The sequence below is a fragment of the Rhinolophus hipposideros genome (genome assembly GCF_964194185.1).
Source record: "Rhinolophus hipposideros genome assembly, chromosome: 5".
Taxonomy (NCBI): Eukaryota; Metazoa; Chordata; class Mammalia; order Chiroptera; family Rhinolophidae; genus Rhinolophus; species Rhinolophus hipposideros.
In genome coordinates, this window is record NC_138051.1 from 91,446,178 (window position 1) to 91,462,458 (window position 16,281).

The 16,281-nt window shown below is 39.2% G+C and overlaps 1 protein-coding gene across 2 annotated transcripts in view; it reads right to left on the reverse strand.

Moving 5' to 3' along the window:
• RPS6KA5 (ribosomal protein S6 kinase A5) overlaps positions 1–16,281 on the reverse strand; it is a 148,748-nt gene that overhangs the window by 70,181 nt on the left and 62,286 nt on the right. For both annotated transcript variants that reach the window (XM_081048776.1, XM_081048777.1), the window contains exon 3: positions 5,975–6,193. In XM_081048776.1, coding sequence (XP_080904902.1) covers positions 5,975–6,193 — 219 coding nt within the window. The remainder of the gene's footprint in view (positions 1–5,974; positions 6,194–16,281) is intronic.

Sequence of the window (16,281 nt, forward strand, 5' to 3'; positions counted from 1 at the left end):
TTAACCGATAGAAAGAAGGGCTAAATCCTACATCTCCAGCTTTCAAGGAAAGATTCTGTTCTACTTTCACTCTCCAAACACCTACTCATTTCTAATAACACACTGACTAATCTCTGGTCATCTAACCTACGTGTCTCAAATTCTCTTATTTAGAATTTCTCTCTCTTGTTTTTCTTCTAATGGTGGCATCTTCCAAAGAGCTAATTGTTACTAGTCCCATATTTCCCCATGATTCAGACCCCACCTGAATCACCCCCCCCCCAACATGTACTGTTACTTGGTCTTCTTTCATTAGTTTTCCTACAAATTTTTCTCTTCCTTCAGATACGCCTTTTGTACATGAATTCCCACACTTTATAGTCTCATTTCCACCTACTCTTCCTCCTCCAGACCACCTAAATCTCTCGAATGTTCCTTTTTCTTGTCTTGTACCTAAAGTACAGTCTTAACATGATGTACCACACACCTGAAAGTAACTTTAATGTCATGCCAAAGTCACGTCACTTTTTTCTTTGGGTTTTAGCTCATTCTAACAGCACCTCCTGGCAAATGCATTCCAGCTTATCAAAATCATCATAAAGTTCTGACTAAGACATATCTATTTATCAGTGTTGTGAATGAATCATATTTACTTCAAAGCAAGGAAGTGCCTTCAATTATTGTCTGTTTTGCTATGCACAACAGACGGTAATGTATCACGAACCGTTCTATTACCATCTCAGCAAGTATCCTCCCCCTTGCAATTTCTGAGATGAAATTAATACTCAAAAGTGAAACTTTAATTTTTAAATACCTTTTAACTTATTGCGAGGATGACTCATTATGACAGAACTGTCTGTAATGCTGGGGTGGCCTTCATTATTGAGAATGCTACTTAGCATCACCTTTATAAATAACTTTGTGATTTGCCTCGTTAGCATCTTATAAATTCTACTGATTAATTTGACAGTTGAAACAGTCATAGATCAGTTGGTGTTTTGACAAAATTACTACTGACAGAGATCAGAGAACACCAAAAAAAAATTGTATTTTACAGATTATTTTCCACATAGAATTCCTCCCCATTGTTAGTTGAATGAATACAACTTTTAAGAGAATAGAATAGATGAAAATATTTTTACATTTCTTATTGTAACCATGCAGAGGTACAGAAAGAGTTACAAAAAAAGGTATGGTCTCCATGTCATAAGATTTGGAAAAGGCTAAATATACATATGTACATAAAGGAGAAAACACATCAAATCCACATGATGCTATTAGATCTAAATTAAAACAGAGCCTAAAAATATATTAATGATGTAGAATTTTTTTTAAAAAAATGTGACTTTTAACAGATGGATTTACATGAGGGGTCAATGAATTACAGCCCAGAGGACAAATCTAATCCACTGCTGCTGACCCCGATTTAGAGGCCAGAAGAAACAATATAAATTAATGGAAGGCAATTACAGCTCAACGAAGCATACTGTAGGAAACAACCACACACAGTTCTGACAGAAATGCTATATTCCCTGTCTGGCAAATGTCAAAGGTAAGCATCTGTCAAGATAACAATAACATTATACTACTCTTATCGTTTAGAGAAGCCTGTGCCAATCAGGCAAATTTTATCCTAAAAGGACAAGTGTGGACAAAAAACCTCCAGTGAGCCATGAATCCTGGTAGGAGCCTGACAGCAACATAGAACTGAATCTCCACGTCTGCTCCCCAAATATCTTAAAGTAACAGCAAGAATGACTGTGACTCTCCACTGAGCTATACTCAGCAAAACTTAGTGACAAAGAGAGCCATACACACTAAATAGCACGCTGTGGGCAGCCGGAGAAACAACCCAAGTGCCCACTGAGGAGTGAATAAAGAACGTATGGGGTGTGTGTGTGTGTAGACCACTCACTCATATACACACACATCGGAATAGTATTCATCCCTGAAAAAGAATGAAATCTTGCCACTTGAGACAACATGGATAGACCTGGAGGGCACTACCCCAAGTGAAATAAGTCAGATAGAGAAAAGATAAATACCATAGGATCTCACCTATTTGTGGAATCTAAAAAAACAGCCTGAGCTCATCAATACCGAAAACAGCTTGGTGGTTGCCAGAGCTGCGGGGGCAGGTAGGGAATAAGCAAAATGGGTGAAGGGAGTCAAAAGGTACAAAGCAGTTATAAAATAAATAAGTCATGGGGATATAAGGTACAGCGTGGTGACCACAATTAATACTACTGTGTATCTGAAAATCCTGAGAGAGTAAATCCTCAAAGTTCTCATCACAACAGCAACAACACAATTCTGCAACTGTGTATGGTGACGGATGTTCACTGGCCTTACCGGGGAGATGTTTCAATATATACAAATAGCAACTCATGATGTGGTGCACCTGAAACTAAAATAACGTATGTATGTTACACCGCAATTTCAAAAATGTGAAAAGTTAAGTCTTGTTTCCCTACCCATTACATTGGGCTGGTTTTGTGTGGGGAGCGAAGCTGAGTGCGTTCCAGAGCCCGGCCTCAGGAGGACGTGCAGCCTCTGCCTCGGCCCTGGCGGCAGTCTTCATAAGCTGCTCCGAGACGGCCATACTATGCTATGAAGAAGCTGACATGCTGCACTGGAGGATGAGAGGCCACATGGGGGAGGAGAAAGATGCCCCAACCAACAGCCAGCACCAAGGGTCGGACACAAGAGTGAAGCCATCTTGGCCCTTCAAGCCCAGACAACTCTCCAGCTAATCACGTAATGGAGCCCAGGCAAAAGCAGCAGAGATCTCCCCAGCAAACCCACAGACTCATGAGACAGTAAGTTCTTGTCTAAGCAACTAAATTTTAGAGTGGTTCGTTGTCCAGCAATAAATAACTTGTACCACTGGGTATTAAATGAAATGAAAATTTATTAACCAGGAAAGGTTGACATCATTAATTGAAAAAAAGACAACCATCTGATTCCAAATTGTATGCACAGTACAACCTCATTGAAATAAAACATACATACATGCAGACACACAAAAAGATGTAGAAGGATAAATACAAAGTAATTATGAATATACAATGAGGTAAACTCTGAGTAGTGAAAATAAGTTTTTCTTTTCTTATTTTTGCTTTTCTGTATCTTCTATATGCATACATATGCTTTTGTAGTAATAAAATAGTTTTCTAAAGTATTTCTTTTTAAAGTTTATAAAGTTTACTTATTCATCAGACATAAAGGTCAACTGGGTCCTTGAAGAGTGCAACATGTAAATTCTTGACATTAGCCTCTAAAGTACACAAAAATTGAATAGTCAGTTCAGTAAACCTTTAGAGACAGTGAGACAGTTATGAGCTGAACTGGGTCGTCCCCAAATTCTTATATTGAAGCCCTAACCCCTAGTACTTCGGAACGTGACTATATTTGCAGACAGGGCAATTAAAGAGGTAATTAAGTTATTAAAATGAGGAGGTTAGGGTGGGCCCAATTTGGATCTGACTGGTGCTCTTGTAAGAAGAGGACATTTTTTACACGAAAAGCAACACCAGGGGTGTGAATGCACAGAAGGAAGACCATGGAACAAGGCAGCAAGAGGGTGGTCATCTGCAAGCCAAGGAGAAATGCCTTGAACATACCCTTTCTTTATGGCCCTCAGGAGAAACCAACCCTGCTGGCACCTTGATCTTGGACTTCCAGCTGCCAGAATTGTGAGAAATAAATTTCTGTAGTTTAAGCCGCCAAAAATCTGTGACATTTTGTTAGAGTCTAACAAAGGCAGAGTCTAACTGTATAGTACAGTATTTGGAAAACTGATCTGGTGTGCATTCTAAGCACTGCAAACAAAAAAACTGAACCGTAATAAAGTCCTGGTCTAGATTTCTGCAAAGTTTTGCCTTTAAAGTCAAATAACAACTATAAACATGCACAGAGAGAAATTATATTAAATCTATGTAGAGAGGAGGTAGTGGGCATGCTTTCTGAATGTGCTGCCTCACTCATGATGGAATATGTTGTCTAGTCCACATTCTACTCTTAAGCTGGCACAAGAAATGGGTTTTCTGTTTTTTTTGTGTTTTGTATTTATTTTTGGGCCACTGACAAAGAACAAAAATAATGGAGAAACAACTGGAAAATGAACATTAAGCAAGGACTATCGTGTTTTAATCAAATAGAAAATATTTCACTCACCTACTTTTAAATTAAAAACATTATTTACAAAAACCACACTATTTACAATAAACAATTAAAAAAAGACTGAGTACAGTTAGGTCAGAGAACAGAAAAAAAAAGAAGCTATAGTGTGGTGTGCAGAGTCCAGGAGTTTGGGTTCTTACTGCTTCTGACTCGTTACTAGCTTTAGGATCTCAGGTGCATAATTCAACTTTTATGAGCTGCTTTATTGTAAAGGAAGAAGCTTAAACAAGATAATCATTTCTCAGCCACTCTTCACGGACTCCCTGGGGCTTTCTTGGAAATTCTGGTAGGGTGAGGAGCTGGTAGGGCTTGGTGCCCTTAAGTTCAGATTCAAGCAGAGCTACTCAGTTCTATTTGTTTTCTATTTGAATGTTTGAGTTTTCACTTGAGGGAAGCACTTTGAGCCTAAAAATGTTTGAAACCATTGTGTTAAAATGTTCCGTCCCCTACAACACGCTGGGTAAAAATTCTGAAGGAATACATGTTCATAAAAAGCAGAAAATAACGTAGCCGAGCAGATACACACAGGAGGCAGAAGAAAGGGCCAAATGATCCTGACTCGCTGGAACTGGCAGAGATCACACTAGTGGGGGCTCTGACACGACAGGCCTCCATGTACAAAATATTTAGGAGCATTAGTTGGTGGTGAGCATTGCAAAATGAACCTGAAGTGTAACTTCAGGACTCAAAAACGAAAGGCAATTTTAGACTTCACTGATAAAAGTATAATATCCAAAATGAGAGCATTAATTTGCCAAATATATATTTGAATACCTGTTTGTACTACCAATAATAATAGAATGCAGGCAGCACTGTTTGGCAATCTTTGATATGAATCAGACTTGAGTCTAATCTTCATCCTCAAGCTGACACAACGTATGTAACATCAAGAAATGCAGCTTCCAGAACCTTCGGCAGCACTAACGAGTGGATTCTGGCAGCACTGCTGTGAGGGTTAGTAATACTATGGATAATACTGAGCACTGACATATGGCAGGTGCTTAAGAAACAGCTAAAGCTTACAGAGCATTACGTGAAATTCTATCTCATCTAATTCTCAGAATAGGTTGATAATGGAGCTCATATTACATAAATGCAAATTATTACAATAATGGGACTGAAATTGGAACAGATGAAATATTCAAGGATGGCAGAGTGCAACTATTGCCATTTACTTTTAGTAGGAACAGAAGATGGTGTAGCTTTTCTGCAAAGCAATCTGGAGATACACGCAGAGGACATTTCCTAAGTTTATACATAATGGTTCAAGTCTACTTGGGAAAGGAAAGAATTCAGAAAGTGCCTGTGGGTACAAACGGGAGTAATCAAAGGGTTGTCTGATTGGTGGGGATGCAGGTTTGTCACTAGAAAAGCAAAGCATCTCTAAGAATAGAAGTCTTTTATTTCTTTTGTATTTTTCCCAATTACTGATTTCCATAAATATCCCCTTGGCAGCCCTAATCTGTATATTCCTGAGAACTCCTACAGCAGAAACTAGGGCCCACTTCACTATTCAGCTCCTCACATTCAAAGGGAAGCACACTGCCCGGGGAAGCAGATGACTCAAGGATTTAAGATTAATAACGGAGAGTGGAATAGAAGCATACAAATTCCTGCAGGTCGGGAGGTCCCAAATCCAGAGCAAATCATGATATTCAAGGAAATGCTACCACAAACAGAAACATAAAAGTCAAAACATTGCATTTCTCCTAGGTTTGAAGTATGGTCCTCTTTGAGTGCATTATAGTAACTCAAGACCCTCACACCCTGAAAACCTGTTCCCATAAAATGTCTGCAGATAGCTGACACTTACCTAAAATGAGATGAAGCTTGGTTTCTGTCTGGAAGGCGTAGTGCAATGTCACCAAAAATGGCGACTGCCTGATGTGCTCTAGGACTTGTCGTTCTGTCCTCGTGTGCTCGGTGGTTTTGGCCTTTTGAACTATTGTTGCCTTTTTCAAAACTTTCATGGCGTACAGCTTTCCAGCATCGTGACCACTTATTTTACGAACGAGAAATACTTTTCCGTAAGCTGAAAATGAAAAAAATTATGAAAAGAATTAAAATGTTACACAGGCAGAATGGTAATTTATTGGAAGTAGAAAGTTACAACGCACCAAAAAAAAACTCTAAATGAAAAAGTATACTTAGTGCTGTTTCAAATAGTTCTTTTGACAGACTTTTTCCATTTTATGCCCAACATATTTATTTCTAGGCCCAACCCTCAGTATTTGCATATCTAACCACTGTTAACAAAGTTATGCTTTCACTCTTTTACTGTTATTCTCCCCTCAGTATTTTTAGCTGTAGGAAACTAGCTGTTATTATGGTCAATTAACCACAGTCCAATTCTGGAACAACCAGGGCATTTCAGACATCAGATAAAACCTCTAGGTTTTGCTACCGATGCAAACAAAGGGAAACAGTTCTTAATAAGAACCTCATACACACATATGAATCAAGTACCTCAAGTACTCCTCTATACTTATTTAAAAAGTAATATAAGCAACATAAGCTGACATTATGTAAACAAACGAAATCTTCAGATTAAAAAAAAAAAACATGAAAAGATCTTAAATTGCAAACAAACTGTTCCCATAAAAAGTCTGCAGAGCTAACAGAGCCCCCTTACATCTCTGGGTCGTAATTCACAGCTTGGCAGGTCAGCCTCACCACATTCTCCCTACATAAGTTCTCAGTTGGGCAATTCCTGTGTGTGGTGCAGGTATGGGCATTTGTTTCCCTAGTGAAAGGGGGAGAGTGCAGGAAGAGGTGGGAGGAAGAGGAAGAAAGAAGGGCAGGCAAAAACACTGAGAGGGAAGGCGTAGGTCTCCAATTCATCCGCACAAGGTATAAATTCTCTTCCATTTTAAAAATGCAAACACGGCCCGGGATGGTTAAGCCCAGCCTCACTTTTAAAGTTAAACCCTTTCATCAGACCATTCCGGAGTTAGTCTGAGTCTGACCCAGAGCAGTGTTTCCATATACTCTGCCCACACCTCTCCAGTATTTAGCACACAATTCTGTTCTAATCCACCCACCGGAATAAGACAGCTTTGAAGGAAGGGCTCTTGTGCCCTGTACATTATTCGGTTCAGTACTTCGGGAAGTAAATTAGAACAGATACATGATACACAACAGATCAGTGAACAACTGCAACACTTCTGAGAAGGCGGGAAACCAGCACAGACTAAGGACTCGTCTATGCCAGGCTCTGTGCTACATACCGATTCATTTAACCCTCAGAACAACCAGTATTGGAACTTTTAGTGATCGCATTTTTCAGATGAGGAAGTGGGTTCGGAATACTTAAGGAAGTGGCCAAAGACTTGGATAAAAACTGGCAGAACTGATTCAAATCCAAGTAGTGTGACGCCAGAGACCACACTCTTAACCATAAATGAATAAAAATTTCAATTCCTCACGAATGTTAGAAATCAGATGCTCTGGGTTTTAATAAAATCAGCACCATAAACATACTGAAGGTGGGGACAGAATCCCAGAGAGCAGTTTCCAGGCTCTCGGCCTCATGCGGAAAGGTGCTGGCTCAGGTAGTAGATGGCCATCAGCTGTGACTAGTTGGCCATCAGCTGTAACCAGTTAGCCATTGGCCACTGATATAACTGCTGTGGCTATGCTGGGGGGTTGGTTGGTTGGCAGAGAAGTGGACGGCAGATTGAGGATCGTGTGGCTCCTGCTTCCTGTGTCTCCAACCCAGCCGCCAGCAGCAATATAGTGGTATGACTCCCCTATCTATGTCTCCGTGGGTGTTCCTTTTTGGCCTCACCATATCCTGCATTCTTGTGCGGGGAGCAGGACCAGAGACCCCGCATGACACTGAGCACATTCTGGAATACAGAAAAAGTTCACAAAATGTTTTTATCTTATATCATTGTAAATAAAGTAATTATAGATTGAGATTTCAATAAGGCACGAGTGAATCAAAAAAGAAAAGACAACTTTTAGAACCTAACAAGTTAACACATTCAGCAGCACTGAAATGAAGCTAGAGAACATTCCAATGAAGTGTATCTTCCACAGAGTAATCCCCATAGAAACTTGGGAGAAAGTCAAGTCCTCGACAAGTATGGGGTTTGTGTTCCCTTTATGCACATGGCCTACCCGAAATGCCTGCCCTCTTGAGAGTCCTATCTCCAGAGTCTCTGGATCCATCTATCCTCTCCAATAAAGAGAATCTTTCTAAACCACCACCGGAAGATGCCGTTCAGCTTCTTCCTCGCGCTCACGGCTGCCTTTCAGCATAGGTGTTGACCACGCGGGAGACTGAGTGCCTGACATCTAGTACGTATCAAGCACTTGAGAGAGATATGAATTCACTCACTTCCAGGAACATCCTTGTGAGAGGGGAGGGTTACTTCCATTTGACAGACGAAGAAGCTGAAGTGGAGAAGAGTTGGGTCACTTGCCAAAGGTCACACCTGCCCATTCAGCCTGACTCCTGAGCCGACATTCTCAGCAGGTGCACCAGCTGCCTCCCTTAAGTAAATGACCTTATAGGCAAATAAATTAGGAACCAGCCATTCAACAGAAGTCACAATGCAGATTAGGTATTGCATGGTGGCAAAGACACGGTGCTACTACTTTCAAGAGGAGAAAGTTCTGTAAAGTAGCCCATTTCATTGGTGGGGGGATCTAAACATTAGAATATATTCCTTATATTGACTGGAAACTGGCCTTTTTAAAATAATATTCATCTGTTGGTCCTTCTATACCCTCTGGACTTACATAAAAGGATATTACCCTTCTTCTAACACTTTTTAAATACTTAAAAACATGATCATGCCATCTCATCTATGCCAAATATCCTTTTATTCCTTAAACCAATCTTAAAGCAAATGACTTTGAGACTTCTCACCAGTAGGAGGCGCCACTGCTATGCTCTGTGCGTTGGGAAATATTTTCTGATTTCTTTCCTGTTACTTTAAAAACCGTTGTATTTCACTCCAAATAAATGAACGTAGGATGCTAACATACGTGGTCAAATAAGAAATCATCCTTATTGGCACATTAGATGCTGTATGGTCAAATAATAAACTTGCCACATGACGATATCCACAAGTTTTCCAATAATCTGAGCTGAAGACTACATATCTTGCCAATATAATTATTTTTATCTATCAGAAAAGTCCAGGGGAAGAAGTCTGAGGAGGCTCATAAATCTTTTGTTTTTACTTTTATAATTGCCATGACTAACTCAAGCTACCCGTGGTAAGTGCCAATAGATACTATGTCAACAAAATTCAAGGAGTGCCTCACAGCTTTCCAAACAACAAATATTTCAGACAAACAGGATCTTAATTATAGGTAGGCTGCCTAACTGAAACACAGCTGCCTCCAAGCAGCCTTGTTTTGGAAGCACCCATAGGCTGCTTATTACACTGCAAAGGGGGAAGGAAACACTTTTGACTACTAGAGAGACCCTGAAAAACCACTCCCCTGGCCTGGTGAAGCTGGTCTGCAGAGCGGCACACAGAGAAAGGGAAGCAGTCCTTCTGTTGAACAGGACCACACAATCCACAATTGCCTGTGTTTCCCATATTTTAAGAGGGACCATTGAAACAGGAATTGGTGGCAATATTACTTCCTTCTAGTTTGCACCTAGATGAAATGACTGACTGCCTTTCAGTGAAGCCAGTTCCTGGCTTTCACTCATTATCTGTGTGCTGATGTCATTAAAGAATTCCTATCTTGAAAGCATCTTTTGGGAACTGCAAAGGCTCCGCATGGTGAAAACTCTTCTGGCCAGAAAAGATAAACAACAGTACTTCCTGCTCAGATGGAACCCCTAAAATGGATGTCTGGCAACACATCTGCATTTGCCGCCTCGCTAAAGAGACTAAGCTTCGTGCTTTAGCAAGACTCTAATTTCTGCATCAATGTGCAGTGGCCTCACATACTCTTAGCCATCTTCACGGAAATCTTGTGTATCTTATCCAATTCATCATAGCCATGGACTTCACAAGATACTCTGTCAAAAAATGTGAGCAGAAGAGGGCACGGGGTTCACTGGTTTTCCAGAGGACTAGCCTTGCACCATTTGACTCAGCTTGAGGTAGAAGTTCTACTTATTTTGAGACTGAGGGAAAGTAAATTCTATGAATAAATGACAAAAAGGATTAATTCCTGACTTAGCTTGACAGACATCTGTGACCCTATGAATGAGGTAAATCTTGCAACTCTAGGTCCTATGGACACTCCATTTTGGATTCTGCTGACCACCTAACTGCTCTCGGAACCAGAGCACTTTTAGAAGAGAGAATTGGAGCAATGCAGCTATGTGAACTTTTCCAAAGTGGGAGAAAGACTTCCACGGTTGGAGGAAAACTACAGATGTCTCATGAAGGTTACTTCTATTCAAACTGAAACGTGGATTTATAATTCCATGCTACCTTACATAGCACAATGTTGACAAACCTTGCTGACAATGATCTCAACAGCTGGAGGATAAAGGAAATAATGTAAAATGAACTACACCGTGTCGGGGAAAATGTCTCGTTCCTTGGAGTAGATCTCTGTTTTTCCAAATGTGGTATTCTTACTCCATTTGCCACAATTATCACCATGAATCAGGTTTTTAGCACTAGTTGTCATAATAAATAAAAGTTAAAACAGACAGTTTAAAAACAAGTTGGCATGCGTGCTGCCTGCCTTGTCAAAAGCCACGGCACAATTTCAAATACCTTTTCAAGCTAAACAAAAGCAGCTTTCTCCTTGAAATTTATTTTGAGTATAATTAAACTAATCTTTTCATTTTATTTCTAAAATTGGCATTCATTAAAAATATTTTAGGAAGTGGCCTTTAATCTTTGCATTTAAATGATCAGATCAATTTGTTAAAAATATTTTTATAGTCTGCCTATAAAACCAATCAACTTACGATGCTATAAGCGAAATGCATGCAAAATCTGTATATGTTTACATACATTATTCTGGAGGAAAAGATGAAGAACCGCTTTTCTAGAAGGCCTCTGGTTTACTTCCTGTATTACAGAGCTCACGTAGAACATGATATGATACTCCCACTGGGTTCTGCATGGCTCAACCACTGTAAGACCACTGTTTCCTGTCCAACTTTTATTAATGCTGCTTAAAAGTGTATACATTCTACACACTGCCTACACACTGTACACACAAGTGGATCCATACCAAATCTGCAGCATAAATTACTGTACTTGAACTACGCTTTTTTTAAAAAAAACGGCAAACACGCTTTTAGTGACTTCCATGTAGACAACTCCCAGGACTGAGTGACAATCCCCTTTCCTTCCATAAAACACCACCACACACTGTACGCCTATAACTGTTCCCTGTGCACTTCTGTCCCCATGCAGTTCAGCTCTGCTTCACTGATACTCACTGCCCTACCTGTTTATGCTGTCGTATATATTATTCTTCTTACATAATTTAACTAAATATCACATAACCACTGAAATGTAAAAGTGAAAAGAAAAAAATGAAGTTGAAAGCTTTGGAAGAATTAGATAAAAGCAAGACACTTAAAAGGAACTGCTGAAAAATTAAGTGTGGGTGAAACAACTATAAAAGGCTAGGGGAGAAAATCAGAAAACATCTAAAAGGACTTTGTACTCAGATGACTTCAAATGTGTCTGGATCTCACTCCACTTTAAAGAGTCCGAAACTTAATTTTAGATGATACATTACAAGTGTGGTTTATGCAAAATAAACCATTGTTTAAGAAACTATTCTCAAAGAGTCTTGTGTCTACATCCACAGACTGGCAAGTGAATATATATTTATGTGTTTTAAGTGAAAAGTAGTATGTTCAAAGTATGTATTTTTATATATCCTTTTAAAATAATTTTCCCCTTTAACCAGTGTTTTTCGATTAAGTACAGCACCGACTCGTGTCATGTGAGTTTTCCACTAACTAAAGGATCACATTCATCACTGCTGGAATTCACCCCTCTCATCCTTCCAGATCACTGGAATCTTGTTGAAGGGTGACATGACCAGCAGCCAGACTTAGCAATGCCTCCTAGCTGCTTTCACCCTCAATCTGGTAAATATAACTTTCGTGCTGTCATCTAAAATGTTGATAAAAATATAACCCTTCTGGCTCAAAACATTGGATTTTCCGTTGCTCTTAACATAAAGAGAATCCTTACCCAAATTATCTAGCTTCTACCTACCTTCCTCTACCTCCTCACCATCTCATTTTGCTAATTCCTTCAGACATTCAGCCTTTCCTGACATCTCCGACAAGTATAAGTCCTCTAATTTTATGCTCTCATAACACCATGCATTCTCTGTCACAGAAATGATCAGAAACATGAATTTTCACTTATTTGTGTGATTGCTTCATTATCTAACTTCCACTGGACTGTAAATTCCACAATATCATGGACTACTTCTGATTTTACTCACTTTGTATCATTAGCCAATAACTCTGGAACTAGCACATCATGGAAACTCAATGTTGAATTCATGGGAAAACAACAACAACAAACAAACAAGCTAGCAAACAGGAAAAGACTAAAGTACGAGCTTTACAGCATAGAGTCAAACACCTCTTTTCAGTTGACAAGTTTGATCTAAAGTTGAAGGAACCCGCAACACAGATCCATAGTCCAGAGCTACAGCTAGCCAATTCTTTCCAGTTAGGGAAGGAACAATGAGTTTTCATGAAGTTAATTCCTCTTCATTTGTGTATGAAACATGACTCCTGGCAACATTCCCTGGTGAAAGTTTCTTGAAAAACTTAGCTGTCACCATTCTAGAACAGGAAAATATCTTAACATAGTAACATCTATATATGGCCACTGCTTTGTCATCTGCCACAACTATGTAAGAACTAATTACAACGCCTGGCCACATCCCTTCCTCATATATAATTTAACTTGGGGAAAGATTTCTATCTTTCTACATGTGATATGTCCTGGGCACTGACACTCCACCTGCCTTCCCACTCCCTCTTTCCCTGTAGAACTTCATTTGCCCCAAGACAGCAGTGGCAGAAATGGAACTCTAAATTCCATCTGTCCTGCCCTTAGAAATTGGCTAGCAGAATGTACAGGTAAGTGACGGGAGAAGAGTACATGTCAAGCCCCTGGAAAACCACCATCATCAAAAGGATTCTCAGAGAAGCAGCTTCATGTCAGTGTTACTGCAGCACAACCAGGCCACAGAAAGCAAACACTCGGGGCTCAATGGTGAAACTGACCATAATCTGGAATTTCTAAAGACTCATCTGAAACCTGATTAATTAGACCTCAGTATGGAAATTAATTAGACCTCAGTATGGAAAAGAAACATTACTGTCCATCCCAGTAATTCTCTACAGTCCACCCTGTGTTAAGACAGATCAACAAAGAACACCTCACTTGGACCACAGACATTGTTCAATTTTACTCAGAAAGACTATTACGAACACGTTATACGAATGTAAACAAATTTGGAACATGGGAGGGGGGAAAAAGCACAGTACAGAATAGTTAAAAATAGACTCTGGTGCCAGACTGCCTGGGTTTGAATCCTAGATATGTTATTTAGAAACCTCGGGCAAAATAGTTAACGTAACTGTGTCTCAATTTCCTCATTAGGGATAGTGATAGTTCCTTCATCACATGGTTTGGGGATTAAATAAACTAATATAAGCATAGAATAGAGCCTAGCACATAACAAACATTATGTAAGTGTTAGTGGAAAAATGTGTGTTGTCTGTATGTCTATAACCATACATAAACACACATTCAGAGCTGCAATATAAAAATGCATCTATTTCGTCCTATGGGTAATAGTCAAAAAAGCTTGAAAGCCACTGCTCTATTGAATTTCTATGCCTTCCTTTAAAAAAAAAATACATAGGCCAAAGAATTTTCCTTTTATTCCTACCTTTTAGTAACCGTCTCATTCCCGATGTCTATAATATTGATTTCACTGTCTTTTTATCTGGCTTTTGTTCTGTTTTCTTTTTATTTTTTAGGTTCCTTTTTCCCCTATCTTTGAAAACGCCTTTAAATCTCTTTGGAAATCGGTAAAATTTAAAACACTGTTAAAATGTACTTGATTTTTATATTTATCAAACAGAAACCTAAATTCTTTTACATGACAAATATTTTAATTGCAAACTAAATTCCAAATATTAAAGAAAAAAACGATTAAACTAAGTATTTCAACATAATTTTGAAATAAAAGAGGAGAGAACTTTTTTTTCATTAGCCACCATTGCCAGGATTTGTAAAATCATAAAAACAAAATTTCTCAGTTAATAAAGGTAAACTGATTAAAATAGATTATTCTTCTACACATAACGAAAAGACATGAATCCAAAACATGCTTGATTCAATGCATACATGCTAAAAGTAAACAAAATAGACAGTGAAAGCATATGAAATCATAGGCAATAACTTTTATGAAAGAGACTGAGGTAGGCCATTTGTTTTAGGCATAAACATTTATATCCTCTCTAGAAGATATGTAATAGAGAAGATCTGGAAAATACATAATAAAAGTGCCAGCATTCTAGATCTAATCCAATTTTAGTTTTTAAATTAACCAGGGCCATTTGACTCATTGCTTAACTACTTTAATAGTCAAAAACAGTTGTGCAGTTGAATCAGGAACACAAATCAGTACATTTTCTCATGGACAGTGACAGCTTCTAAGAAAAGATTTAACATGTTAGAAGGTTGAAAATGAAATACAGTTATAGATTAACTATCTATGGATTCCACTATGCATACAGCATTAGCTTGCATAATTAAGGACTAACTGTATAATGATCTGGATGAGCACTTTTGAGGTCTCAGAGAAAGCTAAGACCACATGCATTAAGCCAGCTCATAATTACATGTATGTACGTTTGTGGCTGAGGCCAACTTCTATCTCCATATAGGTGATCCATGTAAAAATGGGCCGTTTCTTATCCCGAGACCCAAATGACTGGAAAACTAAAGATTCTGGTCAAGCAGGAAAGAATAAAAAGCTGCAAAGGAAACCATGTCCTACTGTGAGACATAGACTTGGAAATGACCACCATGGGTGTGATTACCAGAGGATCTCACTAACAGAAAAATACAGGGAAACAAAGAAATAAGGACAAAAAGCACTTTCCTAAATTGTTCTGTTTATGCCTCAACAAACAAGTTGCTTGCCTAGCTAAATAGTTATGTCTTAATGACCAGTGTTAACGACCTGTCACAGATGCGAAGAACAGTGCCCTCCCAAGTCACACCTTTACAGGCTGGTACCCCCATACACAGCTGCCAACAGCCCACAGCTGCCCTCTTCTCTAGAGAAAGGCCTAAGGTAGAGAGAGTTACGATGTCACCTGGGAGGTTCCATTCCACCATTCCCTACCACCCGCCCCCCCAGCAGCCTGCAGCCCATGATTAACGGGTACAAAAGGCTTGCCTCCTCTGTCTTGCTCCAAAACTTCCATAGGTTCAAGCTGAATGTAGACCCCAGCGCAGACCACAGGCTGCTTAGGCTCTCCCGTGGCTCTGGCTGCTTCCCTCACTCTCACCTGAGAGCGTGCTGCAATAAACCACGTGGCCACTGCCTGTCCCGGGCTCTGCTTCTAGCAAACATGACCTAAGACAGCGTCAGTAAGAAACTGGATTGTATTTATACCAGGTAGACAACAGCAACCAACATCTTCATAAGGAATCCTCTTTTGATTATGGAATAAAACATCACGAACATTTAACCTCTCAGAGCTCCATAAACACTGTAGGCTTACACTGAAGCACAGGGTGGAGTGGGTATACACAGATGCAAAGTTATAAACTTTTTTTGAATGACAATTTTGACAATTTAATGAACACATGCTTTTAAAAGTACTATTTTAATAGGGTTACTTTCCAAACACCTAAGAGAAAAAAATGACAAATGATGACTAAGTCATCATATTTTTTAAGAGTCTTTTACATGACTCAATCAAACTTTTTCCCCTTTCTCCTATCACCAAAAAATAGCTGTCTTTGCTGTCTACTGCAATGTCTAGCACCCTCTAGTGGCAAATTGCCAGGAGAACTAGAATTATGTCTTAATAAATAAAATGTGTTTCTGGAAAGACTGCAGTAAAGAAAAAAAAAATTTTTTTCTTTTTTAAAGTCTGTCCTGTCAGGGACGATTTTC